This window comes from Schistocerca cancellata, chromosome 12 (genome assembly GCF_023864275.1).
Source record: "Schistocerca cancellata isolate TAMUIC-IGC-003103 chromosome 12, iqSchCanc2.1, whole genome shotgun sequence".
NCBI lineage: Eukaryota > Metazoa > Arthropoda > Insecta > Orthoptera > Acrididae > Schistocerca > Schistocerca cancellata.
Window position 1 is genome coordinate 152,037,569 of NC_064637.1, and position 21,172 is coordinate 152,058,740.

Here is a 21,172-nt window from a genome sequence, read left to right on the forward strand (position 1 = left end):
TTCCATTGCTGCTTAGTCCTGGTTTAATGGCTTTGGTACGTCGTTTTCCTGTTATGGTCAGTTGCATCCTTCATGCTCGGTTTTGGAAAAGCAGATCGCTCTTAATTTCCTGCTCACTGAGCCACGTTCGAGTTCTTTTGGTGCTGACAGGGTCCGCGAGTGCGACACTCAGTTCTGCAGTGACTTTTGCAGCTGTCGTCCTCTTCTTTTCCCTCACAATCCTCTTCGATGGCGGTCTGTCATGACCATTCAACATACATTTTCGTTCCCGTATTGACTTAACCGATGATGTTTTTCCTCTTTCCTTTTTTGCGGTACGGTGTTTCTTGGAACAACAAACTTGGTTATGGAAGCACGCAACATACGAGCACCAACAGTTTGCGGGTCTTCGAATTCCGTTAGCAGCACAACGCACTCGCGTCTGCACACCACACATACCTGATCACGACTGACACTTCAGACATACCGAGGACACTGCACAGGTGCCGTTCGTGGTCAAATACGACAACAGAACCTGCAGGCTTTGTTAGCAGCTGCATTTACTTTGAAGCGTACGCTCACCACTAGGCGGTTTATCTTCAAACATTTACAGTCTCGGATTGCCGTGGTGCCTCTTGCACTTGTGCCATTACATCTTCAATTGCTCTGTCAGCTCATCCAGTCCCCATTATTCTTCAACTAAATTAAAGGGAAAATATGCACCGGTCCTTCAATTTGCATTATGTCGTCCCCTTCAGACACTGCGATCGGTCGGTCCGTAGCATCAACTGGCGACACCCAACAACGGCAGCGTCTCAACTGAAATTGACGTCCACCTGGACGGCGGACGTGTTGTGGTCATCATAGGGAGGAACGATCACCACGATAAAATAAGGGAAATCAGAGCTCGTACAGAAAGATATAGATGTTCATTCTTTCCGCGCGCTCTGCGAGATTGGAATAATAGAGAATTGTGAAGGTGGTTCGATGAACCCTCTGCCAGGCACTTAAATGTGATTTGCAGAGTAACCATGTAGATGTAGATTTTTGACTTCTAGATACGGCTGCAAAACCGAGAAGTGTATCACAGTGTACACAGGTTGACAAAAAAAACGAGAGAAATACATTCTTATATGACTGCTCCAGAATATTTCCTCATGCTCTAATACAAGCCTTCGGTACCACACTCGCTGATGCCAGAAACAAATTCCCCACTCGCAATAGCCGGCCGCTGTGGACGAGCGGTTCTAGGCGCTTCAGTCTGGAACCGCGTAACCGCTACGGTCGCAGGTTCGAATCCTGCCTCGGGCATGGATGTGTGTGATGTCCTTAGGTTAGTTAGGTTTAAGTACTTCAAAGTTCTAGGGGACTGATGACCTCGGATGTTGAGTCCCATAGTGCTCAGAGCCGTTTATGAACCCACCCGCAGTAATCGCTATGGTATTTTCTAGCCACTACTCCGATTTCATATTCCTTGTTTCCATGATCTGAGCTCCGTATATTATAAATACGCAGATCTTTTCCAACTTCCAGAATTAGCAGCTCACTCTCAACGTAATGAATGTTGGACATTAACATGGAACGGGCTCTGATGACCGCGCAGTTGAACACCCCACAAAACAAACATCGTCATCATCAACATTGAAACTCTCTGGTCGGGAGGGAACGACGGGCTTAAAATCTGCGTGAAAAACTGCTTGTGTGGTCCACGACTAAGAGAAAACAAACCGGGGCGCATTTTGCTGCGTGTGACCTTGAAGATGCAACCTGTGGCTGTGCAGCAGCGGCAAGAATTGCAGAGCTATCTGCCCACCCTCCGTTGCACGATGTACACGTTGTCCATAAAGTATCACGTAGACAAATGAATTCCCGAAATTTCGTTACCCTACGTTTACAAATTAACACTTTAATAACTTTAAAACTATACTAGAGACTAACAAATGGTTTTCAGTGTGTGATAGGACAACCCATAAAGTTTTATTTCTTCATTCGTACGCATCAATGTGTACACCGGATAATGTCTAGTGGAAATTCCATTTTTCTTCACGTACGATTCCAGACCTCCGCGGTGACATGTTTAAATGCATTGCGAATGCGCATCTTAAAGTCCTGTAGGTTTCTAACCTTTGTTCGGTACACCAGATCCTTTACATAACCCAACAGGAAGAAGACTAGTGCTGCGAGCTCAACGGGGATCGTGCCGGCCATCGAATTGGACGACCTCGTCCAGTCCACCAGTCTGGAAACTTTTCTTCTAGAAAATGACGGACATCTGGGGACCAGTGTGGTGGTGCCGCATCCTGCTGTAGTTTACTTCATGTTGCAAGTGTTCCAATTCTGGCAGTGCAAACTCTTGTGACATGTCCAGCTAGACACCCCCATTGACGGCAGATTCTATGAAGATAATGCACCAATCCTAAACCTCTGCATCAGTCTGCACCAAACATTGACCTTGGGACTGTCTGTTTCCATTTCACACGTAACGTGAGGATGCTGTGAACATCATATACGAACGTTATGGCGATTCACTTTGCCGGACACATGAAACATGGCCTCATCAGAGAAACAAATCTTTTCCAAAAAGTCACTGTTGGCGTCATTCTTGCCTAGCATATCCACAGCAAACTATTCGCGCTGAGGTCTTCAATGCCTGAAGCAGCTGCACCTCGTAGGGATGTTGCCATAATCTCTCATGCAAGACATTTTGCATTGTTGCCCGTCTCGTTCCTGTCTCTGGCCGCCGTACGTGTAGATTTTGTCGGACTCCTTGCAAAAGTCTGCTGTACCTAGGCCACGTCAGCATCTGAAACACTAGGCGACCCGCCTTCGTGGTTAATAGAGAACACTACCTGTTTCCATCAGTGACGTACGCCAAGCCGAGCAGTTTGTCGTTCTGAAAGTGTCACTGCACTCAGGTATCGTCCCTGCCTTCTTCGATAGACGTGGCTGGCCCATCGTACTCTTCTTTATTGGCTTCCACAACTACATCTGGTTCACTGTTTAGCTCCCTGAGATCCCTATTCTTTCTTTTCGCCATTCTCCGCCCTCATAGATTGGGCCCAAATATGTTTCGCCGGATTTTATTTTTAAAAAGTTTTATCTTTCTCTTAGTGTATTTATCTAGTCCCCATATTTCTGCCCCATATAGGAATATTGTTTTTACATATTAATACTGGTTTTATACACTCCTGGAAATCGAAAAAAGAACACATTGACACCGGTGTGTCAGACCCACCATACTTGCTCCGGACACTGCGAGAGGGCTGTACAAGCAATGATCACACGCACGGCACAGCGGACACACCAGGAACCGCGGTGTTGGCCGTCGAATGGCGCTAGCTGCGCAGCATTTGTGCACCGCCGCCGTCAGTGTCAGCCAGTTTGCCGTGGCATACGGAGCTCCATCGCAGTCTTTAACACTGGTAGCATGCCGCGACAGCGTGGACGTGAACCGTATGTGCAGTTGACGGACTTTGAGCGAGGGCGTATAGTGGGCATGCGGGAGGCCGGGTGGACGTACCGCCGAATTGCTCAACACGTGGGGCGTGAGGTCTCCACAGTACATCGATGTTGTGGCCAGTGGTCGGCGGAAGGTGCACGTGCCCGTCGACCTGGGACCGGACCGCAGCGACGCACGGATGCACGCCAAGACCGTAGGATCCTACGCAGTGCCGTAGGGGACCGCACCGCCACTTCCCAGCAAATTAGGGACACTGTTGCTCCTGGGGTATCGGCGAGGACCATTCGCAACCGTCTCCATGAAGCTGGGCTACGGTCCCGCACACCGTTATGCCGTCTTCCGCTCACGCCCCAACATCGTGCAGCCCGCCTCCAGTGGTGTCGCGACAGGCGTGAATGGAGGGACGAATGGAGACGTGTCGTCTTGAGCGATGAGAGTCGCTTCTGCCTTGGTGCCAATGATGGTCGTATGCGTGTTTGGCGCCGTGCAGGTGAGCGCCACAATCGGGACTGCATACGACCGAGGCACACAGGGCCAACACCCGGCATCATGGTGTGGGGAGCGATCTCCTACACTGGCCGTACACCACTGGTGGTCGTCGAGGGGACACTGAATAGTGCACGGTACATCCAAACCGTCATCGAACCCATCGTTCTACCATTCCTAGACCGGCAAGGGAACTTGCTGTTCCAACAGGACAATGCACGTCCGCATGTATCCCGTGCGACCCAACGTGCTCTAGAAGGTGTAAGTCAACTACCCTGGCCAGCAAGATCTCCGGATCTGTCCCCCTTTGAGCATGTTTGGGACTGGATGAAGCGTCGTCTCACGCGGTCTGCACGTCCAGCACGAACGATGGTCCAACTGAGGCGCCAGGTGGAAATGGCATGGCAAGCCGTTCCACAGGACTACATCCAGCATCTCTACGATCGTCTCCATGGGAGAATAGCAGCCTGCATTGCTGCGAAAGGTGGATATACACTGTACTAGTGCCGACATTGTGCATGCTCTGTTGCCTGTGTCTATGTGCCTGTGGTTCTTTCAGTGTGATCATGTGATGTATCTGACCCCAGGAATGTGTCAATAAAGTTTCCCCTTCCTGAAACAATGAATTCACGGTGTTCTTATTTCAATTTCCAGGAGTGTATATTCTTACTTTGGTTCCTCTTGAAAAATTTTTAGATGACAGTAGTTTGTTGAGTGAGTATGATGCTATTGATGCAGCTTTGATCCTCGCCTGTATTTCATGCTTCTCATCGTTTTCGTTGTTTCCTACTACCCCCAAATATTTAAACTCGTCTACTTTTTCAAACATGTGTTATCGATCTGCAGAGTTTTCTGTCCTTTTGTTCTGCAATTTCTTTCTACCCTCATAAATTTTGTTTCCTTATCATTTACTTCTAATCCAACTTCCTTTGCTTTTTGACAGTCTTATTGCCAATATTTTAAGGTTTTCCGGATTTTCAGCGATTAGTGCTTCGTCATCTGCAAAGGTCAGAACATTTATTTTTGTTCCTATTTTCATTCTCTCTCCTGTTTCACTTGCTGCGTTCAGCACTTCCTGTATTACAATGTTGAACAAGTGGGGTGATATTCCATCTCCTTGCCTGTTTTTATGTCAAACGCTGTGGAATATTCACAAGATTTATAATCTTCTTCGGTATTCCACATCTCTGCTTTTTCTCCCACAACTTATCTGTAGACATACTGATATAGGCTTTCTTAAAACCAACGAATATTATTGCCACTGTTTTATTATAATCCCAATATTTGGATACGGCTTCTTTCAGTATAAATATTTGGTCAGTAGTTGAACGATTCTTCATAAATCCAGCTTGCTTCTCATTTATTATCTCTTTTAAATACTGTTATAATTTTCTCTGGAGGAACTTGGAGAACACTTTACAGACGGTGCTTGTTAATGAGATGCCTCTGTAGTTTCTACATTGTTATATGTCGCCCTTTTTATGTTATCGCTTCTGTCCACTCCTCTGGCATTCTTTCTTCATTCCAGATGTTCATAACAAGTTTGTGTACTTGTTTTACAATTTTTATTCCTTCCTTCTTAAGCAATTCTGCTGTTTCGCCACCTCTCCCTGGAGCTTTGTTGTTTTTTGTATATTGATTTGTGGTGTCACCGCCAGACACCACACTTGCTAGGTGGTAGCTTAAATCGGCCGCGGTCCATTAGTACATGTTGGACCCGCGTGTCGCCACTGTTAGTACTTGCAGACCTAGCGCCACCACATGGCAGGTCTAGAAAGACGGACTAGCACTCGCCCCAGTTGTACGGACGACATTGCTAGCGACTAGACGTACGAAGCCTTCCTCTCATTTGCCGAGAGATAATTAGAATAGCCTTCAGCTAAGTTAATGGCTACGACCTAGCAAGGCGCCATTTGTAACATTGCATGTATCTTAATGAGTCTCACTTGTATCATCAAGATTGCTGTATACCAAAGGATGCATAAAAGTTAAGTGTTCTAGTAGCTACGTTCTCTTCTTTATCGCATTCACTAATTATCCCGTTCCAGAAATCACGCTAGTCGGCGTGTGTGTACGCGTGCCTTTCTATCGGCTACCCGTCACTGTGGACTGGCTGCCTTGACAGTCCACAACATGATTGAGTCTATTGTCTCTTTCCAAAATGGGATCTAAACTCTGATAATAATGTTGTTGCACCATTTCTGCACTTCTATTTTCAACATTTAGAAGCTTCTCTAGATATTTCCTCCACATTTCCATACCTTTGCATTTTTTCAGAACTGTATTGCCCATTTTATCTTTAATGCTATACATCTGGGGTATATATCTTTTTCTGAAAAATGTAACTGATTTGTAAAAATATCTTTCCCTGCACTTTTATCCTCCTCTGCTATTTTAAGTAAACTATCCACATGTTCTCTCTGTTTCCTTCTGAGAAGATTTTTTACTTTCTCTATTAAGATTTTCATATGCTTCTTTACTTTCGTTGGAATCCTCTTGTAGGTGTTTTTCCTTCACTGCTCTTCATTTTTTTCACTTTTTGCTCACATTTTTATGAAAACCATGGATTTTCTTCCGTTTTCTCCTTTTTCCGCATACTTCTAGTGCCGTGGCAACAGTAATAAATTAAAAACTTAACAACTCTTTTATGGTTTGCAATAAAAATATAAATTAGCTAATCTGCTGCCTCTGTGTAGCTAATATGCCTTTATCTGCTCGTGGCCCTTAGAAACGGACAATGGAAAACCGAGTTCTCCAAACGCAGCTTTCACCCTTTAGCAGTGACTATCTGTAATGCCGAAACATTGGCATGATCCTCGATCACAACATGATTTTTGAGCCGAGATTTAAAAAAATTACAATCTGTAGGAGAATAGTGGTGAATTCTTTGTAACATACGACTGGTCATTAATTTTCAATAAAATCAGTAAATGATAGACGAGGAAAGTTTTCTTTTATATACCTGTTTTAACTGATATTTTGATTCTAGAAGGGTGGTTTGACAAGTATGTTAAAAAAAAGGAAGAAAAGATGTTTGTTTCCTAAATAACTCACCTTACTCCTCTCTATGTGCTGTAGGTCAAGCGAACATTCGGCTGTTTCATCCCATTGGAAAAATAGCTCGGTCGACCTCTGAAACATACTCGTTGCCTGGAACTATCACTTCATCATTTGATGAAAATTTCTTCCCAGCAAGCCACAGTTTCAAATTAGGGAACGGGAAGAAGTCACTTGGAGCCATGTGTGGTGAATGGGGAGGATGAGGAAGCGGTCCAAAGCCAAATTCATGCACTTGCGCCATAGTTATCGCTGAAGTGTCGGATGATGCGTTATCATGGTGAAAGAGCACTTTTTTGCGAGCCAGCCATGGCCTTTCTTCAGCCAACGCAAACGATCCACCAATGAAGCATAATATGGTCCAGTTATGGTTTTGCCCTTTCCCAAGTAATTTGCAAGGATTATTCGTCGGGAATTTCAGAAAGAAAACAGTGGCCGTCACCTTACCATCTGACAAAATGGTCTTTGCCTTCTTCGGTTCACTTTCACCAAACTTTGTTCATTGTTTTGACTGCCGCTCTGCCTCTGGTGTCTAATGATGGGTCCAGATTTCATCAACAGTCACAAATCGCCCCAAAAGGTCTTGCGGATTGCGATTAAACGTCGCCAGGCGTAGTGCTGAAATGCTGTGCCGGATGCGCTTTTGGTCGACTGTCAGCAATGGCGGCACCCACCTCGCACACAGCTTCTCCGTGCAAGATATTATGAGTTCGCTACAGTCTGAGCAATCTCACGAATTTTTATTCGTCAGTCTTGCATTACCGTATAACGGCTTTTGTCAATTGCTTCCTCTGTGGTGACCTCAACTGGACGGATGGCAGTCCAATCCTTCAAATGAAAATGTTTTACAGCAGCACGAAACACTGTCTTCCTCATTTTCTATCGTAGTTGACGCACTGACCAATTCAGATGGCTGTCAACAATGAAGAAATCCTTATGTGAACCTTGCAATAATCAAGCTTACCAACCACGGAGATGAAACAAAAATTTCCCATTCCTTTATAGAGATTTCCCAGACTTGTCATACCAGCCTTGTATATAACTTGAAACATGTAATGCAGAAGTCTGACACTGTCTTAGAATTTTTAAATGTTTGTTGGATGTCTACGATTATTGCTGGAAATAATAGCAATAAAAAATTGAAGAGCTGTTATTTCAGTAACCAGTAATTTTGAGCGTTTTTAACAGTCATGTTAAGCTGGGATGAAAAAAAGCACTATAACCGAAAATGAGTTCTTTCAGTGACAACCGCCATGCCTACTGTACGGTACACGAGCAGGGAGAAAAATAGCGAGCTCCGCTGCGAGTAGGACTCGGGGAAACTTCGTGGTCAGTGCTGCGATGGCTTAAAGAGTGGCGACCGTGACAGGAACATCAATCTTACGGAGTTGCGCCACAGCCAGTCGCCCAGCAAACGGGGCCACGAGTTGCGCTGGCGCCATGCGTCGTGTGCTTCATGGCCGCCTTCAACCCCCGCCCCCACCCCCCCCCACTTCTCATCACGTGCTACAGTATTCAGCACTGCAGCACCAGCAGCTGCTGCGTGCCACGCTCTCGCCGAGTATCGACCCCGGCCACTTTGGCTGCAAGTCCACTGCGTACAGGCTGCCGACGCAGCACCACCTGCAGCGTGGGCGACACACCTGCACCTGCACTCCACAGGACACCTTTAGACGTTTGGAGGACAGCACAGGGCTAACCAAAAGACCGTTAATACACTAGTGGCCATTAAAATTGCTACACCATGAAGAAATGCAGATGATAAACGGGTATTCATTGGACAAATATATTACACTAGAACTGACATGTGGTAACATTTTCACGCAATTTGGGTGTATAGATCCTGAGAAAACAGTACCCAGAACCACCTCTGGCCGTAATAACGGCCTTGATACGCCTGGCCATTGAGTCAAACAGAGCTTGGATGCCGTGTACAGGTACAGCTGCCCATGCAGCTTCAACACGATACCACAGTTGATCAAGAGTAGTTACTGGCGTATTGTGACGAGCCAGTTGCTCGGCCACTATTGTCCAGACGTTGTCAATTGGTGAGAGATCTGGAAGATGTGCTGGCCAGGACAGCATTAGAACATTTTCTGTATCCAGAAAGGCCCATACAGGACCTGCAACATGCGGTCGTGCATTATCCTGCTGAAATGTAGAGTTTCGCAAGGATCGAATGAAGGGTAGAGCCACGGGTCGTAACACGTCCACTGTTCAAATGGCCGTCAATGCGAACAAGAGGTAACCGAGACGTGTAACCAATGGCACCCCGTACCATCACGGCGGGTGATACGCCTCTATGGCGATGACGAATACACGCTTCCAATGTGCGTTCACCGCCATGTCGCCAAACACGGATGCGACCATCATGATGCTGTAAACAGAACCTGGATTCATCCGAAAAAATGACGTTTTGCCATTCGTGCGCCCAGGTTCGTCGTTGACTACACTAACGCAGGCGCTACTGTCTGTGATGCAGCGTCAAGCGTAACGGCAGCCACGGTCTCCGAGCTGATAGGCCATGTTGCTGCAATCGTCGTCGAACTGTTCGTGCAGATGGTTCTTGTCTTGCAAACGTCGCCATATGTTAACTCAGGGATCCGTTACAGCCATGCAGATAAGATGGCTGTCATCTCGACTAAAAGTGATACGAGGCCGTTGGGATCCAGCACGGCGTTCCTTATTACCCTCCTGAACCCACCGATTCAATATTCTGCTAACAGTCATTGGATCTCGACCAACGCGAGCAGCAATGTCGCGATACGATACACCGCAATCGCGATAGGCTACAATCCGACCTTTATCAAAGTCGGAAACGTGATGGTACGCATTTCTCCTCCTTACACGAGGCATCACAACAACGTTTCACCAGGCAACGCCGGTCAACTGCTGTTTGTGTATGAGAAATCGGTTGGAAACATTCTTCATGTCAGCTCGTTGTAGGTGTCGCCACCGGCGCCAACCTTATGTGAATGCTCTGTAAAGCTAATCATTTGCATATCACAGCATCTTCTACCTGTTGGTTAAATTTCGCGTTTGTAGCACGTCATCTTCGTGGTGTAGCAATTTTAATGGCCAGTAGCGTATTTGAAAATTCAATGCTTCACGGAATAACGTAAGTAGAGAAACAAAAAAGGACACACAGGTTTGAAATGGCGTCCAATTTTACTTGCAAAAAAAAAGAAAAAGGTACACGATATGACCAACAAATGGCGCTTCATATGATACAAAAGCAGTAGTTTCCATAACGATTTTTAGTAGACACAGTGTTCTTTATAAGAGATGCTTATTCATTAGCAATATCTGTGTTCCAAAGAAAATGTTGTCAACAGCTCTGTACAGTATATCACTAGGCATCCTGAAAAACTGTCGTCTGATATTGTCTTTTAGCATCCATAATGAGGAGGGACGAACGTGGCAGACGCGCGACTTCAGGTAACCATGCAACCAGTAACCACACAGGTTGAGACCTGGGGAACTAGGAAGTGGGGGCTCAGCACGCTATCCTCATCAAACAATGCCCACAAGAGATGTTTCATACGTGTAGCCTAACAACATGAGGCGCAGTGCCATCCTGCATAAAACCCATACCTTCCAGAAGGGGTTTATCAGCCAGGCTAGGTATGATGCGATTTTGTAACATATCGGCGTACCTCGAACCCGTCACACTGCCACTCTGAAAACAACAGCCGCATTTCCTCAAAGAAACAGGTTCCGATCACGATTTATACGGTAAATCGCCACCGCATCGTCGCTCTCTGGTCATGCAAAGGGTTTGCCGTGACAGTTATAGGGTTTTCGGCAGCCCAGATTGTGTTGACAGACCCTCGGAGTTTGAGATGGGCTCTGTTGGTCCACAACACATTAGACACCGTCATCTCCCTCCCTCCCGCCCCCCCCCCTCCCACCACGCACCCCATTTTTTGAAGTGCCCACATAGAAAATGTTCTCCGGATCACAAAATCTGTTACGCCTTAGTGTTCTCCGAAGAGCTGTTTGTGGAATGTCGGTGCGACTTGCGACTTCTCAAGCGGTGGCTTCACCAAGCGACGATGAACCAGCTAAAGTCTCCATTTCTTCCTGAACGGCCAATAAGCCGCGATTTCCGGTGCATGTGTCTCCTTAATTCGCTGCAACTCATTTTATACGAGATTCTCATGCGGGATCACTGTCTTCTTGCTGTCCAGCGGTACCTACTAGCCAGTTTTTGCACTCGTTTTTGGTTTCAATAAAATTACACAACGTTTTAGGCATGTGTGTCAATTTTTGTCTCTCTGCTTATTCCGTGAATCGGTGCATTTTGAAATGTTAACGAACTTTTGGGTCACCCTGTATTTATGTTAGTACTATAGTTTCAGACGTTCTCTGTTCTGTTCAATACTGACGAACCACTGTACAAGACAAAACTAAGTTTATAGAATTTCTACGTTTAGAGAACGCTAACAGAAATGTTGACTGGAATGCAATTTTTGAATTTCTGACGGTAGCGCAGAGACAATACTGGGAGCGGAGTATTACACAATCAACCAAAGTTTTCCATCATCCCTCTACTACGAAATTTGTGTCACAGAAAACAAAAACTGGCTCTGAGTCATGCGTATATATTCAGGTGCAATGTTTCCACATTACCAAATAAAATAAAAAAAAAAGTGCGTAACGAGGAAACCTCATTGCAGGTTGTTCAAAGCACTCCTGAGTAACATCACTAGCTGGTGGAATGCCTTCTCCTTCGCGAGAAACCACCCATCAGGTCATCAACCCAGCCGTGGTGCAAATCGTCCCACTCTTTATTGGCAGTTTTCCGTACAGTGCATACAGCACGTGGTCGTTGTCGACCTCCACAACAGCATGTTTCTGCCAGTCCCCCACATGTTAGATTGGCTTCATGTCTGGGAAACAGGAAGGCCACAAACCACTGTTGTGATCCTAACATGAGGAAGGAATGTGTTCATGAGAACAGGGCGATGATGACTCGCGTTATAGTCCATCAAGAAAAAGTGACAAAATTTTGGCAGTGCGGTCTCACTATTCTTTGCAGAACCTCGTCCCTGTACCCTAGAGCAGTGAGATCGCACTCCACAACCATGGGAAGTTTGCGTGGCCCCATTTTATGCCACCCCAGAGCATCACTCCAAAACCACCTTGTTGCACATGTGGGATACAGTGCTGGCGGCGATCGGTGTTACCAGGTTGTTCTCGAACATGTTGTCGTCTGCAAACAACACCCGACGCCAGTCCTGGGGCGTCCACCTGCATGATTGCTTGGCCATCTTTAACACAGTCCGTGGTGATGTGTTCGATGCGCTGCTCGCTATCGGCGTCGGGAATTGACATTCACATTGTGCAATCGTCTCCTAATACACTGAGGCGCCAAAGAAATTGGTATAGGCATGCGTAACCAAATACAGAGATATGTAAACAGGCAGAATACGGCGCTGTGGTCGGCAACACCTATATCAGACAACAAGTGTGTGGCGCATAAAAAAATTTAACAAATATGTATTGGGCACCGCCCAAAACAATTTGTAAAATTTTGTTGTGGGGAACATGGGGGCTATGTAAGTAGGCTGTTTAGGTTTTTATGTTGATAACGCCACGTAGCGCTCTGTATGAAAATCACTAACTGTGCTGTGTGCAGTCTGTGGCTGGTTGGCATTGTTGGAATATTCGCTTGTGTAGTGTTGGGCAGTTGGATGTGAACAGCGCGTAGCGTTGCGCAGTTGGAGGTGAGCCGCCAGCAGTGGTGGATTTGGGGTCAGAGATGCCAGAGTTTTGAGAGCGGACAATCTGGATTTGTGTCCGCCAGAAAAAGGAAATTTGTAAGACTGGATGTCATGAACTGATATACATATTATTACTTATGAACACTATTAAGGTAAATACATTGTTTGTTCTCTATCAAAATCTTTCATTTGCTAACTATGCCTATTAGTAGTTAGTGACTTCAGTAGTTTGAATCTTTCATTTAGCTGGCAGTAGTGGCGCTCGCTGTATTGCAGTAGTTCGAGCAACGAAGATTTTTGTTACGTAAGTGATTCCTGAAAGGTATAGGTTATTGTTAGTCAGGGCCATTCTATTGTAGGGATTATTGAAAGTCAGATTGCGTTACGCTAAAAAAAAAAAAATATTGTGTGTCAGTTTAGTGATGATCAGAATAAATAAAGAGAAAACTGTCTGAGTAAGTTCAGTTTTACTCAGCTGTCTCTGTATCAAATAACGTAGAAGTTTACCAGCACAGTCATTCATAATTTTTCTAAGGGGACGTTACAAGGTTTGTCGATGACATTGCAATTCTATCAGAAATAGCAAGGGACTTGGAAGAGCAGTTAAATGGAGCGTGTAAAGTCTTCAAAAATGGTTGTAAGATCAACATCAACAATTAAGCAAAACAAGGGTAATGCAATGTAGTCAGATAAAAAAAATCAGGCTATAGTGAGGGAATTAGATTATGAATTGTGACTTTAAAAGTAAAAGATGAGTGTTGCTATTTAGGAATCGAAAACAGACGATGCCGAAGGAGAGAGTGTATACAGCTTGTTGCCAAAGGAACGCAAGCGCAACAGAAAAACTGTTCAATCGAATGAAACTATTTAACTGTCAAACTGAAGTGAGAAAAAAAGTAGCTTTTCGTGCCTTAGTAAGTTTCGATGTGAGCTCCATTTGCTGCTCTGCAAGATAGACAACAAAACAATATTCGATTACACACCATGTGTTTTGTAGCATCTCTGGTGTTATAATCGTGATGGCTGTCGAAATTCGCTTACACATATGCCTCAAATTTTGAATTTTGTCTGCATAGAGTATTTCTTTACGTAGCGCCAGAAAAGAAGTCCTAAGCGCTAAGATCAGGACTTTATGAGAGACCAGAAACAAACAGGTGCATCCGTGCCTGTCCAACCACTTGGAAATCTTTGCTTTATTATAATTCCAATCTTTGACCACAATGTTCATTTGTAATCAGGTTATTAATTTTGGTCGGTAACGACCAACGATCCTTATACCTGAGTAGAAAAGTGTTGCATTTTACATACCACGGCATTACACATGATATTGCAGTAAAATCATTTTCCATTATGGTATTGCTGAACAAATAAAATCGTCCTGTATTTTTTGGACGGAGCGGGTATGGCTAATGACTTTTAGCTGCACCATCACGTGTAATGGCAATGTACTTAAAATGCAACACGTTTCTACTCAGGTATGAAGATGGCCGTTACCGACCGAAATTAGGAGCCTGGTTACAAATAAATATTGTGATTCAAGACTGCAATTATAATAAAGCAAATATTTTCCTGGGTCGCTGGAAACTTTTTATGTTCATGTCACAACTTGTGAATTCGGAAATCTGTTATTTAGTGTGCTGTGCACTTCGAGATAGTGACGAGGCAGGGCACCATCTTGCATGAATGGAAATGAGACGTTGACCCGTTTGTTGATCAGTTTCTGCGACTTGAAGTAACACAAACAGTTGAAGCACATCCAGATAAATTACGCCTGTAATTGACTGTTTCGCGATAAAGTAAGGCCCTATAACTTGGTCATAAAGTAACCCACACCACACGTTCACTTTTGGCAAAGCATGAACACGTTGGTGCACAACGTCAGGTTGTTTTGAATCGTAAATCCAACAGTTGTGACGAGTAACACAACTATTTGTGTAGGATGTTGGTCTGTTTGAAAAGAGCACTTGTCCAAGAAAATCCGGATTGCCATCAATTTCATTTAGCGTTGAACTGGCAAAGTTTGTACAATCAGAGCGATCACTCGGCTTTATCTCTTGTCTGATCTGAATGTTGTGGACATGCAGTCGTAAACATTTGTGCATGACGTTGAAGAGTAGTGTCTTAGGTACGTTTAATTGAAGTCTAACTCGGGCAAGTGATTTTTTTTCGGGCTTCAGATACAAGAATGCCGACTTTTTTTAACTTTGTGAACACTTGTTCTCGGCCAGCCTGGTGAATGTTCTTTCACTATGCTTTTTGTATCTCTAAATTGGTTGAACCGTCGACGAATAGCTTTGTAATTTTTTTCCCCGAAAGCGACGCTGCACACCAACAACTGATTTAAATTCAGCCTACTAAAGAAAGCACTGCTCCTTCTGTTGCACCGTCAACATCGTACTGCGATGTGGGTCAAAGCGGCAGCACGCCAATTCGTACCTCTTTTCCGCAAGTCTGTGTCATCGTTGGACGCCATACCATACGGTTAAAAAAATAAATAAAAAATAAAAAAAATAAAAAAGTAGCGCTTGTTCAAAATCCCGGAATTCTTTTTGGAACTCCCTGTATAATGGAGACAGAATAGCACTCTGTCTTCAGGCCACGAGTGGCGACCCGGGACCATCCGACCGCCGTGTCATCCTTGGTGGAGGATACGGATAGGAGGGGCGTGGGGTCAGCACACCGCTCTCCCGGTCGTAAGATGGTATTCTTGACCGAAACCGTTACTATTCGGTCGAGTAGCTCCTCAATTGGCTTCACGAGGCTGAGTGCACCCCGAAAAATGGCAACAGCGCATGGCGGCCTGGATGGTCACCCATCCAAGTGCCGACCACGCCCGACAGCGCTTAACTTCGGTGATCTCACGGGAACCGGTGTACCCACTGCGGCAAGGCCGTGGAGACTTAGAATAGTATACAATACTGTGCTGCAACCGTACATTCTCAGAAATTTCTTTCTCGTCTTAAGTCCTGTGTTAGCTACTAATATATTGATTCTGGTCTTGTTTTCTAAATCGAACCTGTGTGCTCATCAGCTTACTCATTCCACTCCTCGTCACTTTCACTGACGAGAGCAATGTTATCAGAGAGTCTTATTGCTAAAATTTTTTATCGTTGCATATTTGACGCATTTATTCAACAATAGGGACGAAGGACTGCACGCTTATCCACTTTAATCCGAGCACTTTTTCACGGTCTACTGTCGTTATTGCTCCCTCTTGTTTCGTTCACCTATAGCTATAACTTACAACTATTTACCAGAGAATCACTAACATCAAAAAAATGGTTCAAATGGCTCTGAGCACTATGGGAGTTAACAGCTATGGTCATCAGTCCTCTAGAACTTAGAACTACTTAAACCTAACTAAGGACAGCACACAACACCCAGTCATCACGAGGCACAGAAAATCCCTGACCCCGCCGGGAATCGAACCCGGGAACCCGGGCGTGGGAAGCGAGAACGCTACCGCACGAGCACGAGCTGCGGACGTCACGAACATCTTCCATCTTTTCTTTTTACATTGCTGAATCTCATTCTTTTATAGTTTGACAAATCCAATTAACTTGTCTTGATTTTCTTTAAGTGCTGCTTCCATTACGAAGCACAACGTCAGATCCAACACATCCTAACTTTATTCATCAATTAATTAAGTAATTAATTATTAATAATGACGAGTTCACTCAGTATTTGCTAACGTTAATTACCGTGTGACTTTTTACCTGTTGTTACTTTTCTTATCTATGTGACTGTCTAGCGTAACTTTTTACTTTTTCTAACTAGTTATGCCAGTTTTAATCTTTTTAAAAATTTTCTCAATATTTGTGCCAGTGCAACCTACTGTAACTTCCATTCTTCAACTTCTCTGTGTAACTGTCTGCGTCCTATAACAGTATGCTTATTATTAGCTGTATGTACCCATTCATTGTTCTGTGTATGAAGCTTCTGTTTTTAAAATAGCTACCTTTACGATTACGTACATTATATGCAATTACAATCCTTATGAACACTACGCATCTGACCTACTACATGCGAATACCATGTTACTGTATTAACTTTATACGTGGATCTCTAATACAAAACACTTTCACTACCACCGAACTAAATAATATATCATTGTTAAGTCAAAGCGGAATGAAATTTTCAATCGGCATTTGACTGTGCACTGGTATGAAACTTCTTGGCAGATTAAAACTGTGTGCCAGCTGAGACCGGAACTCAGGACTTCTACCTTTCGCAGGCAAGTGTTCAACCGGTTGAGCTACCCAAACACGACTCACGAGCCTTCCTCACAGCTTTACTTCCGCCATTACCTCACCACCTACCTTAACTTCGGAGAAGGTCTCCTGCTATATCCTTTCTTCCAGGAGTGCTAGTCCTGCAAGTATCGCAGGAGAGCTTCTGTGAAAGGCGGAAGCTAGGATGTGAGGTAATGGCGGAAGTAAAGCTGTGAGGACGGGGCGTGAGTCGTGCTGGGGTAGCTCCGATGCCGGCACGATAGCTCAGTGTGTTCGGTCAGAGGGTTAGCTGCTCTTTGTAATAAAAAAAAACTGAGTTAATGGATCAATGATTAACTTGAACAAGTGTAAGAGGGCGTCCGCCCCGAGCAAGATGGTTCAAAATGGCTCTGAGCACTATGGGACTTAACATCTGAGGTCACCAGTCCCGTAGTACTTAGAACTACTTAAACCTAACTAACCTAAGGACATCACACACACTATGCCCGAGGCAGGATTCGAACCTGCGACCGTAGCGGTCGCGCGGTTCCAGACTGAAGCGCCTAGAACCTTTCGGCCCCCGAGTAAATACAACGATTAATTACGAACAAAAATGAGATAAAAAAAACAGTAGTGTACTTGCCCGTGAAAGGCGGCGGTCTCGTGTTCGAGTCTCGGTCTGGGAGACAGTTTTAATCCGCCAGGAAGTTTTATGTCAAACCAGTTATTGTTTCAAAGAATGTTATCTGAATAGACAATCACTGTTCCTTAAATAAACATAAGAGTGTTTAATTCTGACTGTAATAATCAGTTTGACTTACCTGTGCGACAGTGGACAAACAGGCTGTTGCAATGCAATACCATTTCGCTGGGATGCGCTGAAAGAAATCACATTGGTCTTGTCATCACTTAAACTGAAATAGAAGAGGACAGTGCAGGTGAGCTAAACGGCAGCAGATCACAAATTTATTGTCGAATCTTGTGAACAGCAGTGCGAGTCCGAACACCTTTACTTTAGAGAAACTTTTGAATAGTCAAGCGGGATATGGAGACTCAATAGGGAATAGCTTCCTCACTTTTCATGTATAGTTCTATATTAACCACCGAAATTTAAAAAAAATGTAAGTCTGCATTACTGATCAATGCAATTAATTCTTTGTACAAAAACTTGTCATATTCATGAAATTAACTTTTCATCCAAAAGTTACATTCAGTAAAGTAAAAGAAAGAGGTGTATGTTAGTTTCCTACATAGAACCAGCTGGAAAATGTTCCTATCGCGATATGCTCCTGAGTAAAAGACTCTGAGAGAAAAGTGGGGAACCAGCTACCTCAATCCACAATCCAGCTTCGTCACCAAAACATTTGACACACAACATTCTAAAATCCTTTCACCTTGTCTCTCTTTGTAGTGCAACCTTCATACTGGGCATATCCCTCTCTCTGCCACTGCCTCTCCCACTGTGTCCTTTTTCTCCCGCAGGCACTTTCTCCTGTGTCTTTTCCACTCCCTTCGCTCTTCCTTACTACTGCCTCCTTCTCTGCGACTTTCGCTGTCTCCCTGTCCCACTCGTACTGCCCTTTTCCCATTCTTTTTCTCTCCCAGCACTGCTGCTGTCTATTTCTTTCTCGCTTGCATTCTGCTGTCTTTGTCTGCAGCCACCATCATCTCCTCTCCACACACGCCCCTGGGGATGGTTTCCTCGGCGTTTTGACCCCCAGACCGGGGGCTTTAGGGAAGGTGGGCAAGACATTTTTTTGTTAAAATTCGACAGGCTGGGAGAGTCGAAACCGCACAAAACCTACGCATAGCCTACACTCATCTCTTTTTTTCATTTGCACTACCTCACTCTCTTTTGCTCCTGCTGCTACTGACTTCATCCATCCCTCTTTCTCTTTCACTGCCACTACAATCTCTCACTGACCACCACTGGCTCCCCTCTCTGTGGCTCCCACTGTTACTACCTTCATCCACCTCTTTTTCTCTTTCACTGCCACTTTCTGTCTCCCATCACCACCATCTCCGCCCTCTGGCTCTCCACTACTCTCTTTCAGAACAAAAAAGCGCGAATATGTAGACGTGCCAAAATTTGTGGTGAGAGAGACGGAATGAGGATTAAGACGGCTGGATCCCCAGTTTTCTGCCACAGTCTTTTGAGAAGGAATTTATTTATCATTTTTGTGCTCCGACAGGAGTATTTTCTACCTGGTTCCTATCTTTTCTCCGTCAGAACTGGGTGTGCTGCTTATATAAAACGAGTGCCGTAGTTCAGTAAAATTCTGGCAGTTGTTAGTATATTTCGACACGACAAAGAAGTATCTATGCATAGCATGTCATTAACACGAAACCGTCTGCCGGTCAAAGCAAGATCACTTTACGCTGTTGTACGTAAAAATGCGCAACATTGTCAGTCCAAATCTACAGTATACCAAAAAATGCTGTGTTTGATTTTCAAATGCAAAGAATTTCATATGACAAAATAATTGTAAGATGCTTCCGCCAACTGCTGGCACCATCGAATAATTTCCAGGTCAAGACAGCCTGTGTAGGCGTGAAGTGTCCACTAGACAGCGCACAAAATTTTATTGGTGAAACAATGCTGAATAAAAAACCTTTACGATGACTCCAGAAACGTTAATATGTGTTCAGTACGTCAGTTAAAAGAACATTTATTCGTCAGACAAGACACCACCCCCATATTTTACTTGCGTAATTACGGTAACTTGCAATCTCTGACTCTCGGTAACGGATAATGACATTGAAAAAAATTTCAAGGTCCCCTGAAAACATCGTCTTACGGACATGTTGTATAATTTCGACGAACTGATGTCAATAAAATTACAGAAGTGGCCATCCAGACAAATGGTACTTTTCGTACCCAAAAATCGTAGTAGAACCGCCCATGAACAAATGGTCCTTTTATATCACTCGTAAAGCCCGCCTTTTATCGCACCTAATGCACAGGAGCCAACCGATTTGCTCAATTTGCCTGGTGTGGAAGAAGTGTGTAATGTTTAAATTCTGACCCTATACGGCGAGAAAGCTGCAGTATGCCGGTTCTTGCGATAGGTATACAAATGGTCACTAGGCCAAGGGCTACCCAAAACACTTGACCCTTTATCTCTGTGATCAATAGAAACCGAGATATGACACCTTGAAAAATCTCATTTTCGCTCTCGGCTTTTAGGAACATATTGGTGCCCTGTTCTGTCTTTCATGGACCGACAAACCAAGTACTGGCGTCAACAATAACTTCAACATCCAAAATTCCATAAATGCGACATTCTACTTTCTGCAACGTTAGCGAATATTGCCTTCTTTCATATATTCCAAGTTGCAGCGACAGCATTCGTAAATCAGTCCTTCACACTCCCTCACACCTGCACACACCTATTTTGATCAACGACCGACACAGAAGCGCTTGTCCACGCCGACTGCTTCCTTGACAACAACACAAACTTTGGAATCCAGAGAGTCTCCTTTGCAAATGGGTTCTGGAAAAGTGTTTACTGTGGCAAACAAAGCTTCCACTTGTCATGACTTGACACTCTGTCAACTGCACTCCCTGATTTCGTGTCTCTGGTAACGACTGAGGACATTTTGTGCTTCTGTGTTGCAGGGGCTCGGTGGTGCAGGACTACGCGACCTTCTGGGTCGACATCGTCTCCAGGGTAGCGTGAGCTACGGTCGAGTTCCGCCACGTCATCGCCTACGTCAGAGGTGCCGTCCCGCCAATCACAAGCCAAAGCCGCCCGCCGCCAGTCGACCACGTGTCCACCCCTGTCTCACTGCAGAGCCTAACACACACACACAAACATATAGACACACACAGTTTTTGGAAGTTAGTATGGAGCGATAATTGACGTCTGTAGCTTATTGATAGCGTAAATACTTGATTCCATCAGTGCAAAATACAGCCAATGCGTAACCAGAAATCTCTTCAACTAATTGCTTCCTTTGGAAGAATAGGCGCAGAAATGTCAGTGCTGTCTGAGCCCATAGATTTTACAGCCACACATTCTATTAAATTTTCTCTAAACATTTCTTAAACCCAAGAAGCATATTGGAAATTTCGAGGTATGCGAGAAAAGTAACGAAACTGAGTTTTTATATACCAATGATTTTATTCTTTTCAAACAACAATTTTGTCAGCTTCAAAGTAGTTGCTTCGGCACCTAACGCCGACAGAAGTTCTGAAAGGCTTCAACTGGTGGGGCCTTCAACACATCGTTCACATTGGTTTGAAAGTTCTC

General features: G+C 44.5%; 1 protein-coding gene across 1 annotated transcript in view; it reads left to right on the forward strand.

Moving 5' to 3' along the window:
• LOC126109740 (putative defense protein 3) overlaps positions 1–20,673 on the forward strand; it is a 127,497-nt gene extending 106,824 nt beyond the window's left edge. The window contains exon 4 of the mRNA XM_049914795.1: positions 20,539–20,673. Within this exon, the coding sequence (XP_049770752.1) occupies positions 20,539–20,599 (61 nt within the window). The 3' untranslated portion in view covers positions 20,600–20,673. The remainder of the gene's footprint in view (positions 1–20,538) is intronic.
• Positions 20,674–21,172: the final 499 nt, after the last annotated feature.